The sequence below is a fragment of the Cynoglossus semilaevis genome, chromosome 20, assembly GCF_000523025.1.
Source record: "Cynoglossus semilaevis isolate Cse_v1.0 chromosome 20, Cse_v1.0, whole genome shotgun sequence".
Classification (NCBI taxonomy): Eukaryota; Metazoa; Chordata; class Actinopteri; order Pleuronectiformes; family Cynoglossidae; genus Cynoglossus; species Cynoglossus semilaevis.
The window spans coordinates 5,626,692-5,642,038 of NC_024326.1; the positions used below are offsets into that span (position 1 = coordinate 5,626,692).

The 15,347-nt window shown below is 40.6% G+C and overlaps 1 protein-coding gene across 3 annotated transcripts; it reads left to right on the top strand.

Moving 5' to 3' along the window:
- The first annotated feature begins 8 nt into the window (after window positions 1-8).
- On the top strand, window positions 9-9,729 carry pigr (polymeric immunoglobulin receptor). 3 transcript variants are annotated; one of them, XM_025066098.1, is made up of 13 exons: window positions 9-415; window positions 505-710; window positions 1,203-1,296; window positions 1,719-1,855; window positions 1,961-2,053; window positions 3,166-3,361; window positions 3,922-4,257; window positions 4,864-4,945; window positions 5,150-5,376; window positions 7,039-7,138; window positions 7,480-7,568; window positions 8,204-8,250; window positions 8,386-9,729. In XM_025066098.1, exons 6-13 carry the CDS (start codon window positions 3,319-3,321, stop codon window positions 8,479-8,481), a joined length of 1,020 nt encoding a protein of 339 aa, XP_024921866.1. In that variant the 5' UTR covers window positions 9-415; window positions 505-710; window positions 1,203-1,296; window positions 1,719-1,855; window positions 1,961-2,053; window positions 3,166-3,318; the 3' UTR covers window positions 8,482-9,729. The 3 variants fall into 3 exon arrangements, with proteins under 3 accessions (XP_024921866.1, XP_024921865.1, XP_024921867.1); XM_025066097.1 differs by lacking the exons at window positions 9-415; window positions 505-710 and having other exon boundaries at window positions 834-1,296; XM_025066099.1 differs by lacking the exons at window positions 9-415; window positions 505-710 and having other exon boundaries at window positions 837-1,296; window positions 7,042-7,138.
- The last annotated feature ends 5,618 nt before the right edge of the window (window positions 9,730-15,347 follow it).

The window sequence follows — 15,347 nt, forward strand, 5'->3', positions numbered from 1 at the left end:
TCACTACATTATAATACTACATTTGTTTGAACATGGGCCATATCCGTTTTTGTTTGTTTATGCATACCTTGACGACTTGTTTTACGAGAGTAAAATACCTATTTCATATAAGACTTGTTTTTACTCTACCAATAAACTATTGTTGTGCAGTGAACCGTTAAAAACCTGCAGTATTCCCCCCGGTGGAACATCACCGTCTACATGTTACGGTCGGTGATAACGCGGCAAAAGGATCACATTCTCGTCCTTCTCTGAAATAGCCTCTGCTCATTTTTAACAGCTTTTATCAAGGATGAGACACTAAATGTCACAATAAAGAGTCAAAATGTCCTGTACTTCGCCCGCAGGGCTCAATTCTTCCTTGGCGGCGTCCCTGTCTCTATCGCTATCCTGTTAGGTCATGGAAGAGTCAAATGTAAGACTGTGTTCCCGGAATCACTTCTACTTTATGACATCCTCTTCTCTAAAGGACTGATGCTAATGTCATCTTTTAAATGTGTACAGAGCTGAGCAGATAGACCTCCTCCGTGGCTGCCATTAAATCAGTGTAAGGAGAGATTCAGCTCTGACCTTTAGAGCAGAAACCTGGGTCGTCTCCACTGGCGTCAGTCTATTTTTCATCTCTATATGCGAGGCGCTTTCACATCCAGCTCACACTGCTCCTTCACAATCAGCTCTGTCAGACCAAAGTCACTGCAATGTCCCCTCAGGTCAGTGCAAACTGTGACAAATGTCACTAAGCCACAGTAATGCCCCCTCCATTTGCAGCAATTGTGCGGTAATGTGTTTGATTCCATCACAGGAGGAGACCCTCTCACTGCTCCGCGGGGTAATGTTCTCTTTGGCCGGCTGCTGAGCGGGAGAAGGTTGTTTAACTCCGTACTGATGGAGACATTTAATCAGGACAGAGATGTAACGGCAGTGACTGATGTTTTAATCATTTTTAGAGTAATTGAAACAAGAGTAAAGTGTGTACAATATTAGGACCTGACACAGCAGACACAGTAGGGATCAGAGTGAGGCGTTTATCTCCACTGATTGGTCTGGTCGTTCTTCTCTCTCTGTGATGGAAACGTACATCAAACCTCTGTTTAGTTTACCTGAGTTAATCTACTGTTGTCAGGTGTTACCACTGTCTTGCCTCTGGATTTCACATTGCTTTGCATTTCATCACAGTGTCTTCTTTCTGCTCCGCCCTCCAGGTGTTGCCACAGAGAATCATCTGCCTCCATCTCACCCTATCCCGGCCTCTTCTGTTGACATCCACCATCCATTTTCCACTTCTCTCCATTCCTGGTAACTCCATCTCCACCATCTCTCAGACTTTATCTCTAATCTGCTCAACCTTTTCTAGTCCCGTTCATCCTGGTCACGCCCTCAGCATCTTCATCTCCTGCTCAGCCTTTTACACACTGTCTAACCCAGACAACCTGACAGATCACCCCTGACACTGATCTCCACCCATTCCAATCCTTTTTTTTTCACTTTTTTCCACTGTTCACATTCTGAAATCCTATATTCCCACAATGCCTATACACAGTAACTGATATTAAGCGCAAGAAAATTTGCCCAAAATATGACTGTTGTAAATAATTCAATAACACCAAAAGGCTTTGGAGACTTCAAAGGAAAGTCTATGTTAGTTTAGTGTTTATTTTAGTTTTATTTCAGACTTCTCTTTCAGGATTTCTAACATGTTTTTTTCTTTTTACATATAGACACAAAAGACTCGTGGTGAGAAGGATCTCAGGAATTCATCCCACCGCTGACTAAGTATTGATAAGTCTACAGCTTCAAAGGTGAAAGTAATAAATGTGCATTTTTGGCCGTGGGTTCACTCTGGACACCGACACAGGTAATGCTCTCCTCTCGGCTCCTACTAATAAAAGAAGAGCCCTGATTACTCCTGTGTCCCGGGCCACTCCCATGCTCTCTCTCCCATGTTTTCTCCCCTCTGCAGCTGAGCGCTAACCTCTGCCACTTCCCCACAATTATGCTTTCGCTCGTCAGGTGGGACTGGCTGCAGCTCCGTCTGTGGTCCAGGACGGACCAGGTCAGTAGAACCGTCAACACGGTGGTTGTCAGTGTGTGTTCAGCTGCCGCTGTAATCAGGCGTGTATTCATCACCGCAGTCGTTCTGACTCCACTGATGTCAGTATTTACAAACGTCTACCAAATGATTGCGTATTGTTTTTGTCAAAGCCTCTTACAGTGAGGGCTCACTTCCACTTCTGAGATGTGCTCACATTATCCCTGCAAATGAATGAGCATTAAGGGCTTTGTCGGCGGATTAAAAAGCAGGGGGCTTCTGGGACATCCTTCACACCATTTATGAAGCAAAAAGGCCTGGAATAAATGTTTATTCATTTGGTGACAGTGAGGGCTGAGAGCACGACAGCTTTATCCAGCAAGTGAGGCCCGTATCGTATCCCGGCAGCCAAGGCTTTATCTAATTGTCACATTTATGGCCGGCCAAAGAAATTATCTTCCTCCATTGAGGGGATAAAGTTCTGACTATGGACTGAAAAAAAGGGCGACAGCGTTGAGCATTTAAAAAAATCAAGGGAGCGTTTTACTCCTAAGGTTCTAATGTTTAGACACAGTATAATGAGGGTTATCACGCATACATATATACTCTCACACAAACAGATGTTTATGTATATACTGTATGTGTGTAAATATATATACTGTATTTACATATATGCTGTACTTTCTTTTAGTTATTATTTAATATTATTCACTGTATGTGTTTTTGGACTTGGTGCCTCCCGTTGGCAGCCTGTTTTAGCTTAACAATATTAATAATAATTATTATTACTTTAATTATTATTATTATTACATTTTCCTATAGAAAAGGACAAACAGCAGGAAACTACTTCCTGTAGCCTCGGCATATTTAAGTTTGCTCCTCCCGTTATCTTCAGTCTTAATGCTAACGTTAAACGTCTACTTCAGACGTTCAAAACTCTTGACATTTGTCCCAGTGAGTTGTCTCCACAGGGTATTCTCTCATAGTTATATATATTTTAATAAATGAAATCACTCTTATGAAGGTTGGTTTGTATCCCATTGTCAAAGTGTCTAAAAGTCTAAAAGTTTAGGTGATTCATCTGTACTTTGTTTGTACGGTGAAGGTCTTCTGTCTTGTTGCTCTTATCCCATCAGCCCGGCACCTACATGGTTAACATCTGGAACATCTGGATCCAAGTAACCAACCAGGTCATGTGACAAAGAGGAAGTCAGTGTTGCGGAAACCAGACTCTGTGTTTACAGAAGTTGGGAACTCTCGGGTGGCAAACGTCAAACAGGCGTTGAAACATGCTGCAGCTCTTCATCTTCAGTCTGTTCACATGGATCCCAGGTAAGAGAGAAGTCGATTACAGCTAACCTTCAGTCTTTATATTGGCAACTTATAAAGAGGTTTCAGGGCTGATTAATGACTGTTGTCTGACCTTATGGCTTCATAATCATCCTATTGTTTTATAATGGTGCTGTTTTGGAAAAGCGTTTCCCTACTACACCACATTATGGAGTTTAGAATCTTTGGCTGTTTACACTGTTAAGTTGCCATTTTCAGCTAATATCAGAAGAAACAATTTCTTATCCCCACGCTCTCGTAATGCTCTCCCACCAGTGGGACGGTATTTGATGTTTATTTGGCTAAGTCTTTAAAATCCAGCTCCATTTGTCCTCCCCCCAAAAATCTGTAGTACAGAAGGATAATCCAATTCTGGAATCAGCCGTAGTGGGAAAGTGAAAGTGATGTGTTTCTGAGGAAGTGAAACCATAAATCTCATTCCGAGCTCTGCCCAAGGCGACATTCCCTGTTTCTCAGGCACAGATAAGAAACACTGAGCTTGGGTTGTGTCTGCAGAACATCAAGCTTCTGCCTGTTATTCACTCACTCCCACTCTCCGTCAGCCTTCCTCTGCGGGGTGACGACAGTGAAAGATGTTGCTGTTCTGGAAGGGCGCTCCCTCAAAATCCCGTGTCACTACGAGCCTCAGTACGCCGGCTATGTAAAGTACTGGTGCCAGGGCCGCACCAGAGAGTTCTGCACCAGTCTGGCCCGAACTGATGAAACCAGTGAGGCCAAGGACAAAATCAGCATTTTTGATGACCCGGTCCAGCTGGTGTTCACGGTGACCCTGAACGGCCTGAAGGAGGCAGACTCAGGGTGGTACATGTGCGGCGTGGAGATCGGTGGCTTCTGGAATGCTGATGCTGTGGCATTTACCAACATCAAGGTCATTCATGGTGAGCTAGCCAACACTTAAATAACTCCATATCCCCAAAGGGGGAGACACTCATACCATTTACAATAAATTATTTATCTTTTGAATTAATTGCTGTCAGTCAAGCTCTGGAAGGATCACTAAAGTTCTCCACTGGTTTGGGAAGAAATGCATCATTTAATCTATAAAGGAATATTTATGATACCAAATGGTATACTATGTAAATATTACAAGTTTCAACTGCTGGACTGAAGGCCTTCAATAAGACATGGCACCTTGGTAAGTTAAGATCACATCGGGAGTCGGAAAAGTAGAAATTTGACGACAACGTCCTTCCAATTACAAGTTAAACACACATTTGACGATAACGTCCTTCCAATTACAAGAACACAACACACAATAATGTTCATAAGGAATCCATTACAATGTTGCATAGCTGTTGCAATGATATTTTGAGGGCATTAATAGGAAATGTCACAAAACAAGAATATTCTGGACTCATCTGTAGTCTTGTGTTAATTGTAAGATGGAGGCAATTCTCTGTTTTTTTTCTAGGCCTTTTCTTTGTAAACTCTTAGCTCCATCTGTGTCTTATGTACAGTCGACAGTTTTTGTGTTTTTCCTGCAGGTATGTCAACATTGAACAGCCAACTCAGTGGGGAGGAAGGCAGTCGTGTCACGGCTGAATGTCTCTACAGTGAGAGATACAGGTGTTTGATTTTTCTCCACTCACGTCTGTTTCATTTTCCCCCTGTTTACCCATATTTATTTCTCCTTATTTACCTGTCAGACTGGGGCACAAAACAGAATTCCAGAGTGCAAATAAACTCGGCAAAGATCATTTTTTTGCTGGATGTCTTCAATCCCGACACTCAGCCTTGGCTGACTCCCCTGTGACTCCTGTTTGCCAACAGAGACAGCGTGAAGAAGTGGTGTCGGAGCGGAGACTGGAGCTCCTGTCTGGTGACAGACTCTGAAGGAATCTACGAGGACACTTCAGTCGCCATCAGCGATGACAGAACTGGGGCTTTCACTGTAACCTTAAAGAAGCTGCAGATGAGAGATGGTGGCTGGTACTGGTGTTCTGCAGGACAGCAGAAGATCGCCGTGCAGGTGTCGGTCACGCCGCGACCCACGACCAGTAGGTTCTTCAATTTATCAGGAATAAAGAGCTGACTGCTCTTTGTGACTAGAGATAAAGAAAACCAACAGAGACACACTGTCACCCCAAAGTAGAATATTTTTAGCAAACAGCCTGAAGGGCTACATTAGTATTCTACTGAAATACAAGGTTTTTTTTTTTTTTTTGGCCTTTTTTTTAATGTAACTCCAAATTTCACTCCCCCTTCAGCTATGTTTTGGTCTTCGCCAACTAATGAGAACGATAAATTATATAGACACTGACAAGTTCCACAGACAAAGAGGTTCATTAGACAGGTGTGAGTGAATCAGTGAGGTAGAGTTACACAGTGGACAGGCACAACACAAGGACAATAAATGTTTAATTGGTTTTCGGTGACTGTCACTTTCACTTGTCGCATGAAGGCGATGAAGAGCTGCTGCAGCAAAGAGAAACTCTCTGTACAGGCAAAAATATATTAGAAAAAAATGAAACATCTAAACTACAAATTTAAAGTTTTTAGTTTCTTCACTGACAAATGTAATTGTATTTGTTGGACGTAAACATTACAAAGTTTAGATTTTGATGTCAATGGCTCTGCAGTCCATCTTCAGACCTGGTGTCAGAGGAGCATCCACCAAAGGTTCACTCTTTGGAGGTGACAGTGTTACTGTTGAACCTTGAAGATTTTCAGTCCAATATATGAAAGATTTTAGGGATTATATTATTAACATTCAAGGAACAGACTGACGGCTGTCATAGTTGATTTGGAGTCTGTCACTTTCATCAGTTTCTAAATTAGATAATTCCCAAAAACAACCAGAAATAATTTGGTTTATAAAACACCAAAATGTAATATTATTTGTTTATTTAGATACAATAGTGGGTACATGTTAGAGATGTAGTACTCCAGAGCAGTCATACTTTCAAAATCTCAGTCTTGTCTCGTCCCGGTCGACCTGGAATAGGGATTGTTTTTTTGTCAAGACCGGTCGAGACCGCAGCTGCTGGGAATTTTGTTGGAATTGAAATGTGACCAGTAAAGTATTTCATATTGATAGCGTTAATGCTTTCACCGAGACGACTGGAACGACGTCAAACTTACCGTCACCTGGAACAAAAATGTCATTGTCGTTTCTGATTTGCCATCGTGGTTTGCCCTTCAAGGCCACCATACTGTTCTGCAGAAAACAATTCAGGTCTGAGTATGACATTTGTTGTAACGGCATTGACTGGATGCTGCTTTTGAAAGCACCAAATTACTTTCTACTGCAACTTTAAAATACATTTAATTTTCAATACGACAACTAATGCTTCAGTTTATTCAGTTTAGTCAAGTACACCTTTTTAGATACACATTTTACTTTTATTTCTCTCCTAGGATGGTGAAAAAAAAATCATGACAGGATGATGGGTTAGAATATTGACCTGGATTGTGTCAACTCATTTAAATCCATTTAGTCCCGTTCTTTCTCCATGTCAATGAAATGATGAACAGCTTCATTCAGCTCTGAAGATCAGTACGTGTTTGTGACACTCCACATCACGTCGCAGACTCCCATGTCTGCTGTTCAGCGCTGTATTGATTATCACCAGCCACTTATCAAGAATATTGATGACCTGACTCGCTCTGTCGCTCTCGGGCTGTAATAACACATCATTTCTCCACGTCTTCATCCTCAGCAGCGGTGGCAGCGGCGTCTGTTACACCAACACCAGGTTCATCTGTTGCACACCTGCCTCCACCCAAGGCCATCTCCAAGGAGTCCTGGAACAGTTACGGGTCAGTCACACACTCCCTAATGACACCTCTTCACCGTGTACTTACACATGAGTTCTGATGTAAATATGCCACTCCTGTTAGCACGCCTCCCATATGTGATGGGATGCTCCCCGTGCTATTAAGCATTATTGATGCCACCGTGCGGTGCCATGATTGAGTTCACCCAGCCAAGCACAGATAATGATCACACCAGTCTTTGCAGAGGAATATCCATTTATCATTATCCTGGCTGTCACGTGACCCAGTGGGGAGACAGTGACTACCAACATGGTGTTTACTGAGCCACTGTATACAGACTGTGTGTGTGTGTGTGTGTGTGTGTATGTGTGTTTGTTTTTCAGTCACATTTTGGAGTCTTTGACGGTGTGTTCTGCTCTAATTGCCCTGGTGGGACTGGTCATACTGGGGAGGAAGATGTGGAAAATACGCAGTAAGGCTCAACTTAAATTGTTTTATTTATGTTTTTATTATTATTATTGACCCAAATTGACAGAAAATGATATGATCCAAAAAACATGTTTTTATTATTATTATTGACCCAAACTGACAGAAAATGTTCAAGATAGGATAAAAAAAAACACCAGGGCAGAAAGTTGTTTGCACATGATTGGCCAACACCATTAAAACTCCATCATCCATTGGTTGGCATCCATAGGTGGTGATGACATCACTAAAAGATTAAACACCTAGACAACAAGTTTGTCTACTGTACATGATGAATACTTAATAGTTCATTATTATTACTTATTATCACTTCATTAACAGTAGTATAGTAACTACATCTAATGTGTGTTGTACTATTACTATTCACTATAATAAGTTATTGTCAATTAAATATGTCGACTTTGAGTATCGTGTAAAACGACGACGTTGAACTGACTTTGCCACAAATTTGCCCAGAATCAAATCTTATTTCGTCCCTGATTTTCAAACGTATTATTTCCCTTGGGGTCCGCAGACATTTTTGCATTTTCATTTCCCTGCAAAACCGTGACAAATTTGGCATCTCAAAAGTAAGGAAGGTTTTATCTTTGGCTTTAAGATTCCTCTTCTCTGCTATTCCAGAACAAGATCCGATGCGGAGACGAGCAGAGATGAAGGCCAGCTACAATGTAAGCCCCTATTAGAATATCTGCTGCTTTTTTATTACACTGTATAACACTATCTTGGATATGCTTCAGAAATTACTAAGCTGCTTTCCCTATTGTCCCCCCCTCCCTCCCACCTGACCCTCTCCCCTCCTGCAGGGATATTCAAATGATGTATGTGACCTGCAGGACTCTGCTGTCGTTCTTCTTAACAAGGATTCTCAGGACACACACACGCACGGTGTTCCAGTGTGAGGACAAACACACTCGGCCGCTGTGTCCTCTCATGAATCACACACATTACCCTGTTGAACACAAGTAAGACGGTTTCTGCTCCATTACTTCCCACATGCAGCTGGTGAGTCTGCAGCTCCTGGAATGAACCACTGGTTCATAAGAAACAAGTCCATTATATCAGCACAGTGTGATCACTGATTTAATGTTTTAATTAGAAAAGTCTGTTTATTGGACCAGAGTAACGTCGGCTTTTGGTGAATAATTATGGATTATGACACGAATTATTATAATCTGATGTCATTCATTATGTTTGCCCTTTACTGCATTTAATGTAGGTCAGGTTAATATAAGGTCACCAAAATACTGCAACATAGTGGAAAAAAACACCCAACTAAAACTTAATACATTAATACTGTAGAATCCTGTTGAACCAAAAGCCTCAGATCATTCATTAAATCACCCAATTAGCACTGAGACCATAAGATTGTAGTTACTAGTTGTGATAAGACAGGAGCTAGGTCTTCACCAATCATAGAGGCTCTGAGTTTTATTCATTATTTATTTAAATGCAATACAGTGGAATTCGGTTTTCGAACTTAATTCGTTCCTGAAGGCCGATTCGCGAGCCGAAAAATTCGATATCTGAAACAACAATGTCAAATGGATGAATTCATTCCTGGACCCCGGGTGACTGCTTATTACAAGTTCATACACAAAACCAATGAAAATAATTATATCTAACATAATGAGATAAACACAAATGAATAAAGAATAAAGCTATAAATAGGAAAGGCATGTTGTGGTGCGGATTAGACTCGTATCTCGGGGGTTCACTGTAGTTTTCTTTCCGCCTTTCCTCCTTCACTAGAAAAAATAGTGGCAACATCGGTGTTAATGTGTACTTCCGGTGCGCGGGCTTTCCCTTAGTGACCACTTCCTGTCCGCCTGATGTTGTTAGCTTGTTCGGCAACCGAGTGATGGGACTACAACCAGAACACTTTTTTGGTTAAAAATTTTTGTTCGTGAACCGGACTGTTCAAAAAGAAGGCGTTCGACGACCGACGTTTCACGATAGTTGTCACCGCAGCGAAAGACAGGTCAGTTTAAAACCAGTTAATTAAACTCGCTACCTTTTACTGCTACTTCCTTCTCTGTTGAAAATGTCCAGACATGTGTTCAGTTTTTATTTCTAAGTTTTTTTTTCGTTTTTAAAGCTGTTTTTCCTTTCAACTGTCCATGTTCTCTCATATTAAACAACTAAACATATATGAGAATCTACTGCTTTTGACATACAAACAGCGGTCATTGATTTTCCACCTTCGTTAGTGCCTAATCCTAGCCGACATTTAAACTGTGCAGCTCGTCCTTTGCTCTGTTAAAACTCACATTATTTTATTGTATTTAACTTATTGCATCAGGTTTTTATTTTATTTAGACTCTGTCTTAGAGGAAATGGAGCAATGGCTTGTGGTAAAACTTTATTTTTTTGCGGTATGAGACCAGTATTAGGACTGAAATGTCGCCCCCTTGTGGTTGGATTAACAAAAGATAGATGCCCTTTAGTTTACTGTTTATTGTTGGCCAAATATGACGATGACGAACCGCTGTGATATAATGAGATACACAGTTAAAGATAATATAAAAATGATAATTTAAAATAGAAATAAAAGATACACAGTTAAAGATAATATAAAAATATGTCTTTTTTTTTTTGCCCTGAAATAGGGGGCGCCACTGCGGCACACTGCATGGGAATGCAGTGTTTTTTATTAGAGGAAGTGAAATGAAGGTGTGATGTAGTTGTTAATCACAAGTCAGTACAGTCACTAGATGCAGGTCAACTCTGTGGAAATACTTTATGCATTTATACTAATGTAAAAACAAGTGTGTGTTTGTGTGTGTGGGATGTACTTTTATTCATTGACTAAAAACCCATGTTCCTCCACTCCTGCTCTGACAACAACAACATGGCTGTTGCTTTTCACCAAGACTCCACATGCAGTATTCAGGCATCTTGACAGTGTGTGTTAAACACACACTCTGCAATTCTTCTTCTTTTTTCTTTTTTTTTCATGTGCAAACAAAGTGCTCGACTCCTGCCATTTTCAGGCACCGACAATCGATCATTCTGTGTCTTAGTGAAGAGGTGCAGCTAATAATGAGGCATCAGAGGGACAGGAGAAATGATGAATCTGGAGGATGAAGGTTGCTTTTATGTCAAATGGCGTGAAGGCTGAGGAGAAGAATGATGCAAAAGATCATCTGATCTTTTGCATCATTCTGTGTTCTGTGTCTTTGTCATTTGAGTTGTGTGTAAAACAGTTTAAAAAAAATGTAAAGACATATATGAAGGTCCAACTTCTCCTCCTGAGATACTCCAGGCTACAATTAAGTTGAAGCTAACTGAACAGCATCATAATTTATTTATTTAGTGCATTACAAATTTATGTTGTGTGTACGTGTTCACATTTCAACTCTAATAAAGCGAGGAGTTGTTGGAGAAAAAAGTTATCCAGATAAAACTGCAAAACAAGTTTAGCAGAGCGATAGAAAAGTGTTAGTTATAAAAAAAATATACAAAAGTATAATGGCAAAAGAATTGTAAAAAATTAATAAATAGCTAAAAGTTAGGCAAACCTGATTTAACTTTGAAAAGGTAGCAAGAGGTAGCTATAATTAAGCTAAAAAGTTAAAAGTTAATCTGGATTTATTCAGTTAGTCACTCAGTTAGTTGGTTATTAATTTAGCTTTACTTCACCAAAGTTATACATTAAATTCAGCCCAGAGTTAGCAGTTATCTAAGAAACAAGAAAATAAAAAAAAACTTGGTCTTTATGTAGGTCAACAATAACAAAACGATTGGACAAATTAATTCAACTTTGTAGTAAAAACATGCTAAAGCTAAGAACTGTTAGCATAAAATACATAAACAATAATCACAAAAGCTACACAGTAGCCAAATAGAGTTCACCTGTTAAATGCAAAGTTAGGGAAAAGTAGCTAAAAATGATGCATCTCAATAAAAGCCTGATTCACTATTGCAATTTAATTTAAATTACCATCTGCCACAACAGCAGTTTAATAATAGTCCTTTTATAGGAGTTAATATAATGAAATATAAGAATTAATTGAACAGCATTTTCTCTGTGCCTTTTTTTTTATCTTTAGCTCCACATTAATATTCTCGTCGTCCTGTTGTTATCTTCTTCATCTGTCTGCATCACTTGTTGGCGCCACCAGCTTGTAAACCCGCCTCGTAGTTAATCTAAAACAGTGTTGACAGCTGAGGTTTATTTTAATTTGTTCTGACCTGATGTACAGACCTTCTCCTGGTTTAATTATACTGCCATGTTCAGCAGTATCCTGTGTTTTATTAAACGAGAATGCCAGAGAACATGTAGAACATACGTTATATATAAGTATATATTTGTATATATATTTATATGTAGATGTACAGTATATATATTCGTTCTGTATGTTGCATATCTTGGATGTCATGGTCGGTTTAAAAACCCCTCTCATCCTCTCTGCTGGTGTCTCTCTGTTAGGGCTCAGCATTATGATATCAAACCTCAGTCCCAGCGTGCAGCCTCATCCCTGTAAAGTGGTCCGTTTGGGTCACAAAACATTGTGTTCTTACCATCGGCTGAAAATACAGTAACAATCGCCACATATGTCAGCGACTATCTCCGTTGCCAGAATATAAGTGAGGGGTTGGGGGACTTGGATGGGAGGGCTCGGAAGGAGGGGTTACAGAAAATAGCCTCTCTGAAGATTAGGTCTCATTTCCAGTGGATATAGAAAACAAAGCAGGGCATAAGTGAATCAAATAGTCTTCATTTCCACTGTTTTCCTGACACTTCCATCCTGCACAGATGAAGGCAACCTTCACTTCAGAGAAATTTACAACACACAGCTGCCTGCTGTATCCTCAGGCAGAAAAACACCAGGAGTGCGTACCCTTGAAAATATCCTTGAACACCATAAATCAGTTATCTATAAAGCATTTGGTTGAACTTTATAAATATTAAAGAGCTTTTTTTTTGTCAGATCATTGCGGTCACTTGTAGTATTAGATTTTGAGAGTCCTTAAAAACCTCTATTTATCCTCAGTGTGGTTAAAAAAACATCTTTTATTTCTCATTAATAACTTTCAGCCAACTGGGGAGTAGAAAAAATGATTAATTTTCTGAGAATAGTTCTGTCAGTTTTCCTGCATTTATCACTCAGTGTGATTTAGTATTTTCTCACAAAGAAACAAAGAACATTGAAGATTAGGATAATAACTCCAGGCTGATGCTGCGTCTACGACCATTAATAGAGCGAGAAAAGTCTGTGAAGAAAAATAAGAAGCACAAAAGGATCAATATCCATTTCATGCTTCTATAGTGCTGTCAACACCGTCCAATTTATTGCCACAACAACTCAATTTTTCGAGCTGTTCGGAGAGAATGAAGGTGGGATACATTGTGTTTGGTCATTAGGTGCTGATGATGACCGTAAAGCACGACTTTTATGTCAGAAACCGTGAAAAAAAAATGAAGAAAAGCTGAGCAGCATCAGTACTGACTCCTCTCCGCTGCTGCTCCCAGGTCAGCAGGAGCTAATCATTTCTACTCCAGTGCGTATTGCCCCAACTATGCTGCTTCATTGCAGAGAAACGGTGCAATATTTATACGCATATTTTTTTCCCGCCTTAACAGGACATTGATTTTTATTTGTGCAGTTCTGCCTGTGATGCCTGGAAAGGCTGTAAAATCAATTAAACCATTTACGACTGGCCTCTGGGAAGAGCAGTGTGGTCGAGTGTTAACAAGACTGCGACCGAGTGCTTCTGCGCATACGTCCGTCTCCCCTGGCTGTCAGAGGAGACATTTCTAAGGCCACTAAATACAATCCTGGAGACACAAAAAGTTAGAATTCTAACAAAAACAAATTATTTGTGTTACCAACAGCTTTTCACTGTTGGCAAAAAAAAAAACAAACTGGTCCTCCTGGTCAGAGTTGGCTCGATTACCATTTTAGTGCCCAGGGCGAGATTATGGTTTACTGCCCCTTCACCCCCGGGCACTCACACCACCCGCAACCTTAATGGGCAACAGCCGCAGGACAGTCCTGAAGAGTTTAATTGTTGATCAAACAGCAGCACAGGAGGAAACACACAGTAAAATAACATAAATGACAAATATCATCAGTAATAACAGAGTTCCTTCTCAGGTTCCGGCTGCTCCCACAGTATGAATAATGAACGTCCAAACCAGACAAAATACTGGAATATAATATTGAAACAGAACACAAAGGTGCAGTCCAGGTTAAACCTGAAGGCAGCCCCACTTAGTATATGATTATAGTTAGTGATAAATCATCATTGTCATTATTATTGTTATTGCTGTTGCTGTTTTCATTGTTATTATTACAGTCGTTTCTCGCTGTATCGCGGGTCAGCTTTCGCGCTCTCACTAAGTTTGACTGTAGCCCCCGTGATAGACGAGGGACCACTGTACTTTAGTTTTTCAGTTTCCATTGTTTTCTGAGGTCTTGCAGTAGTACTACGACTAGCAAGGGGGTGGGTGGGCGTTTTCTGAGGTCTTGCAGTAGTACTACATCCAGCAGGGGGGGCTTTGTGGTTTATTGTCGTCATCATCATCATGTGAGCGTTTTGGAATGAAGTTGTTGTTGTTGTTGTTGACCTCGGACTCTTAGCCGTGGAGCGATGTGTGAAACCGCACCTCATGATTTTTGGAAACATGACGATATGATGTTGACAGACTTCACAGAGGAAAATTGATGCACGTGTTAAGGATTTTAAAACCTCTTTGTGGATGTGATCTAGTTTTGATTGAAAAAAAAATACCTTTCATTCTCCTTGGCTCTTAATGGCTTTTTGAGATGCCCCCCGTCTGCACTTCCTGTCAGCTCTGGTAGCATATGGATTCATTCTCGGGCCCTGCTGCGGTTGACCCAGGGGTCAGTGGCACAAATGAGTGCGGTACAGAAGTGTTAGTGCTGACGAGGTAGACAAATGTGTTACAGCCGTTCTTTTTACATCGTACGACATCTTCCGGCTGAGGGATGATGTCGTTGAGGTGTGTGTGTGTGTGGGGGGGGGCAGCAGCCACCGTGACGGTGAGAGAGGCTGTGAAGGAGACTGTGGTCCTTCAGTGTGGTTTCTGTCAGTGTCACAGCATCAGTGATGGCCCTTACGCACACATTATTTACAGTCTACTGAATGTAACAGTGCAGTGGAGTGGAGAACAATTTTAACAGCAGTTTAACAACAGCGCCACCTTCACCTCCTCCTCCTGCAGCAGCAGTAGCTTTTCTCTCCCTGACGTATGTAATACAGTCTCATCCTGGTGTCAGAGAAGATGAACCCGTTCATCATCACCTCCTCAGAGGTCAGACACAGTGAGTCTGAGACAAGTCAACAGGAAGTGACAATTTTAATTACCTGAAGAGGTGAACGAACAATATTGGGTTTAGTTTCAGACGTTACAGATGGAGCGACTGTTGTTGTGTGTGTAGTATTTCATTAAAACAGGTACAGATGTCACCGAGTGCAAAGAGGTGAGAAACATAAATTAATGCTAATTGCAAAACAACTTAAATAAGTTGACAAAAAAAAAAACTAACGCTAACCCAAACCTAGCTAAATGCTAACCAAAGATAGAGTAGATTATGAGTGACTGGACGTGTGACTACATTGTAAACAAACTAACAGGGTAAAGTGTTTAAACCAACATCCAAGTTCTCATTATAAAAGACCTTTCTTTTTTTTTTTTGCGCTCTCTTCCAAATGATCCTTCACCTCTGTGATCAGTGGCTGTGGGGTTTTTCAGGGCAGTAGCATCAGCAGAAAAAGCAGAAGTGAAGCAGCAGAAATT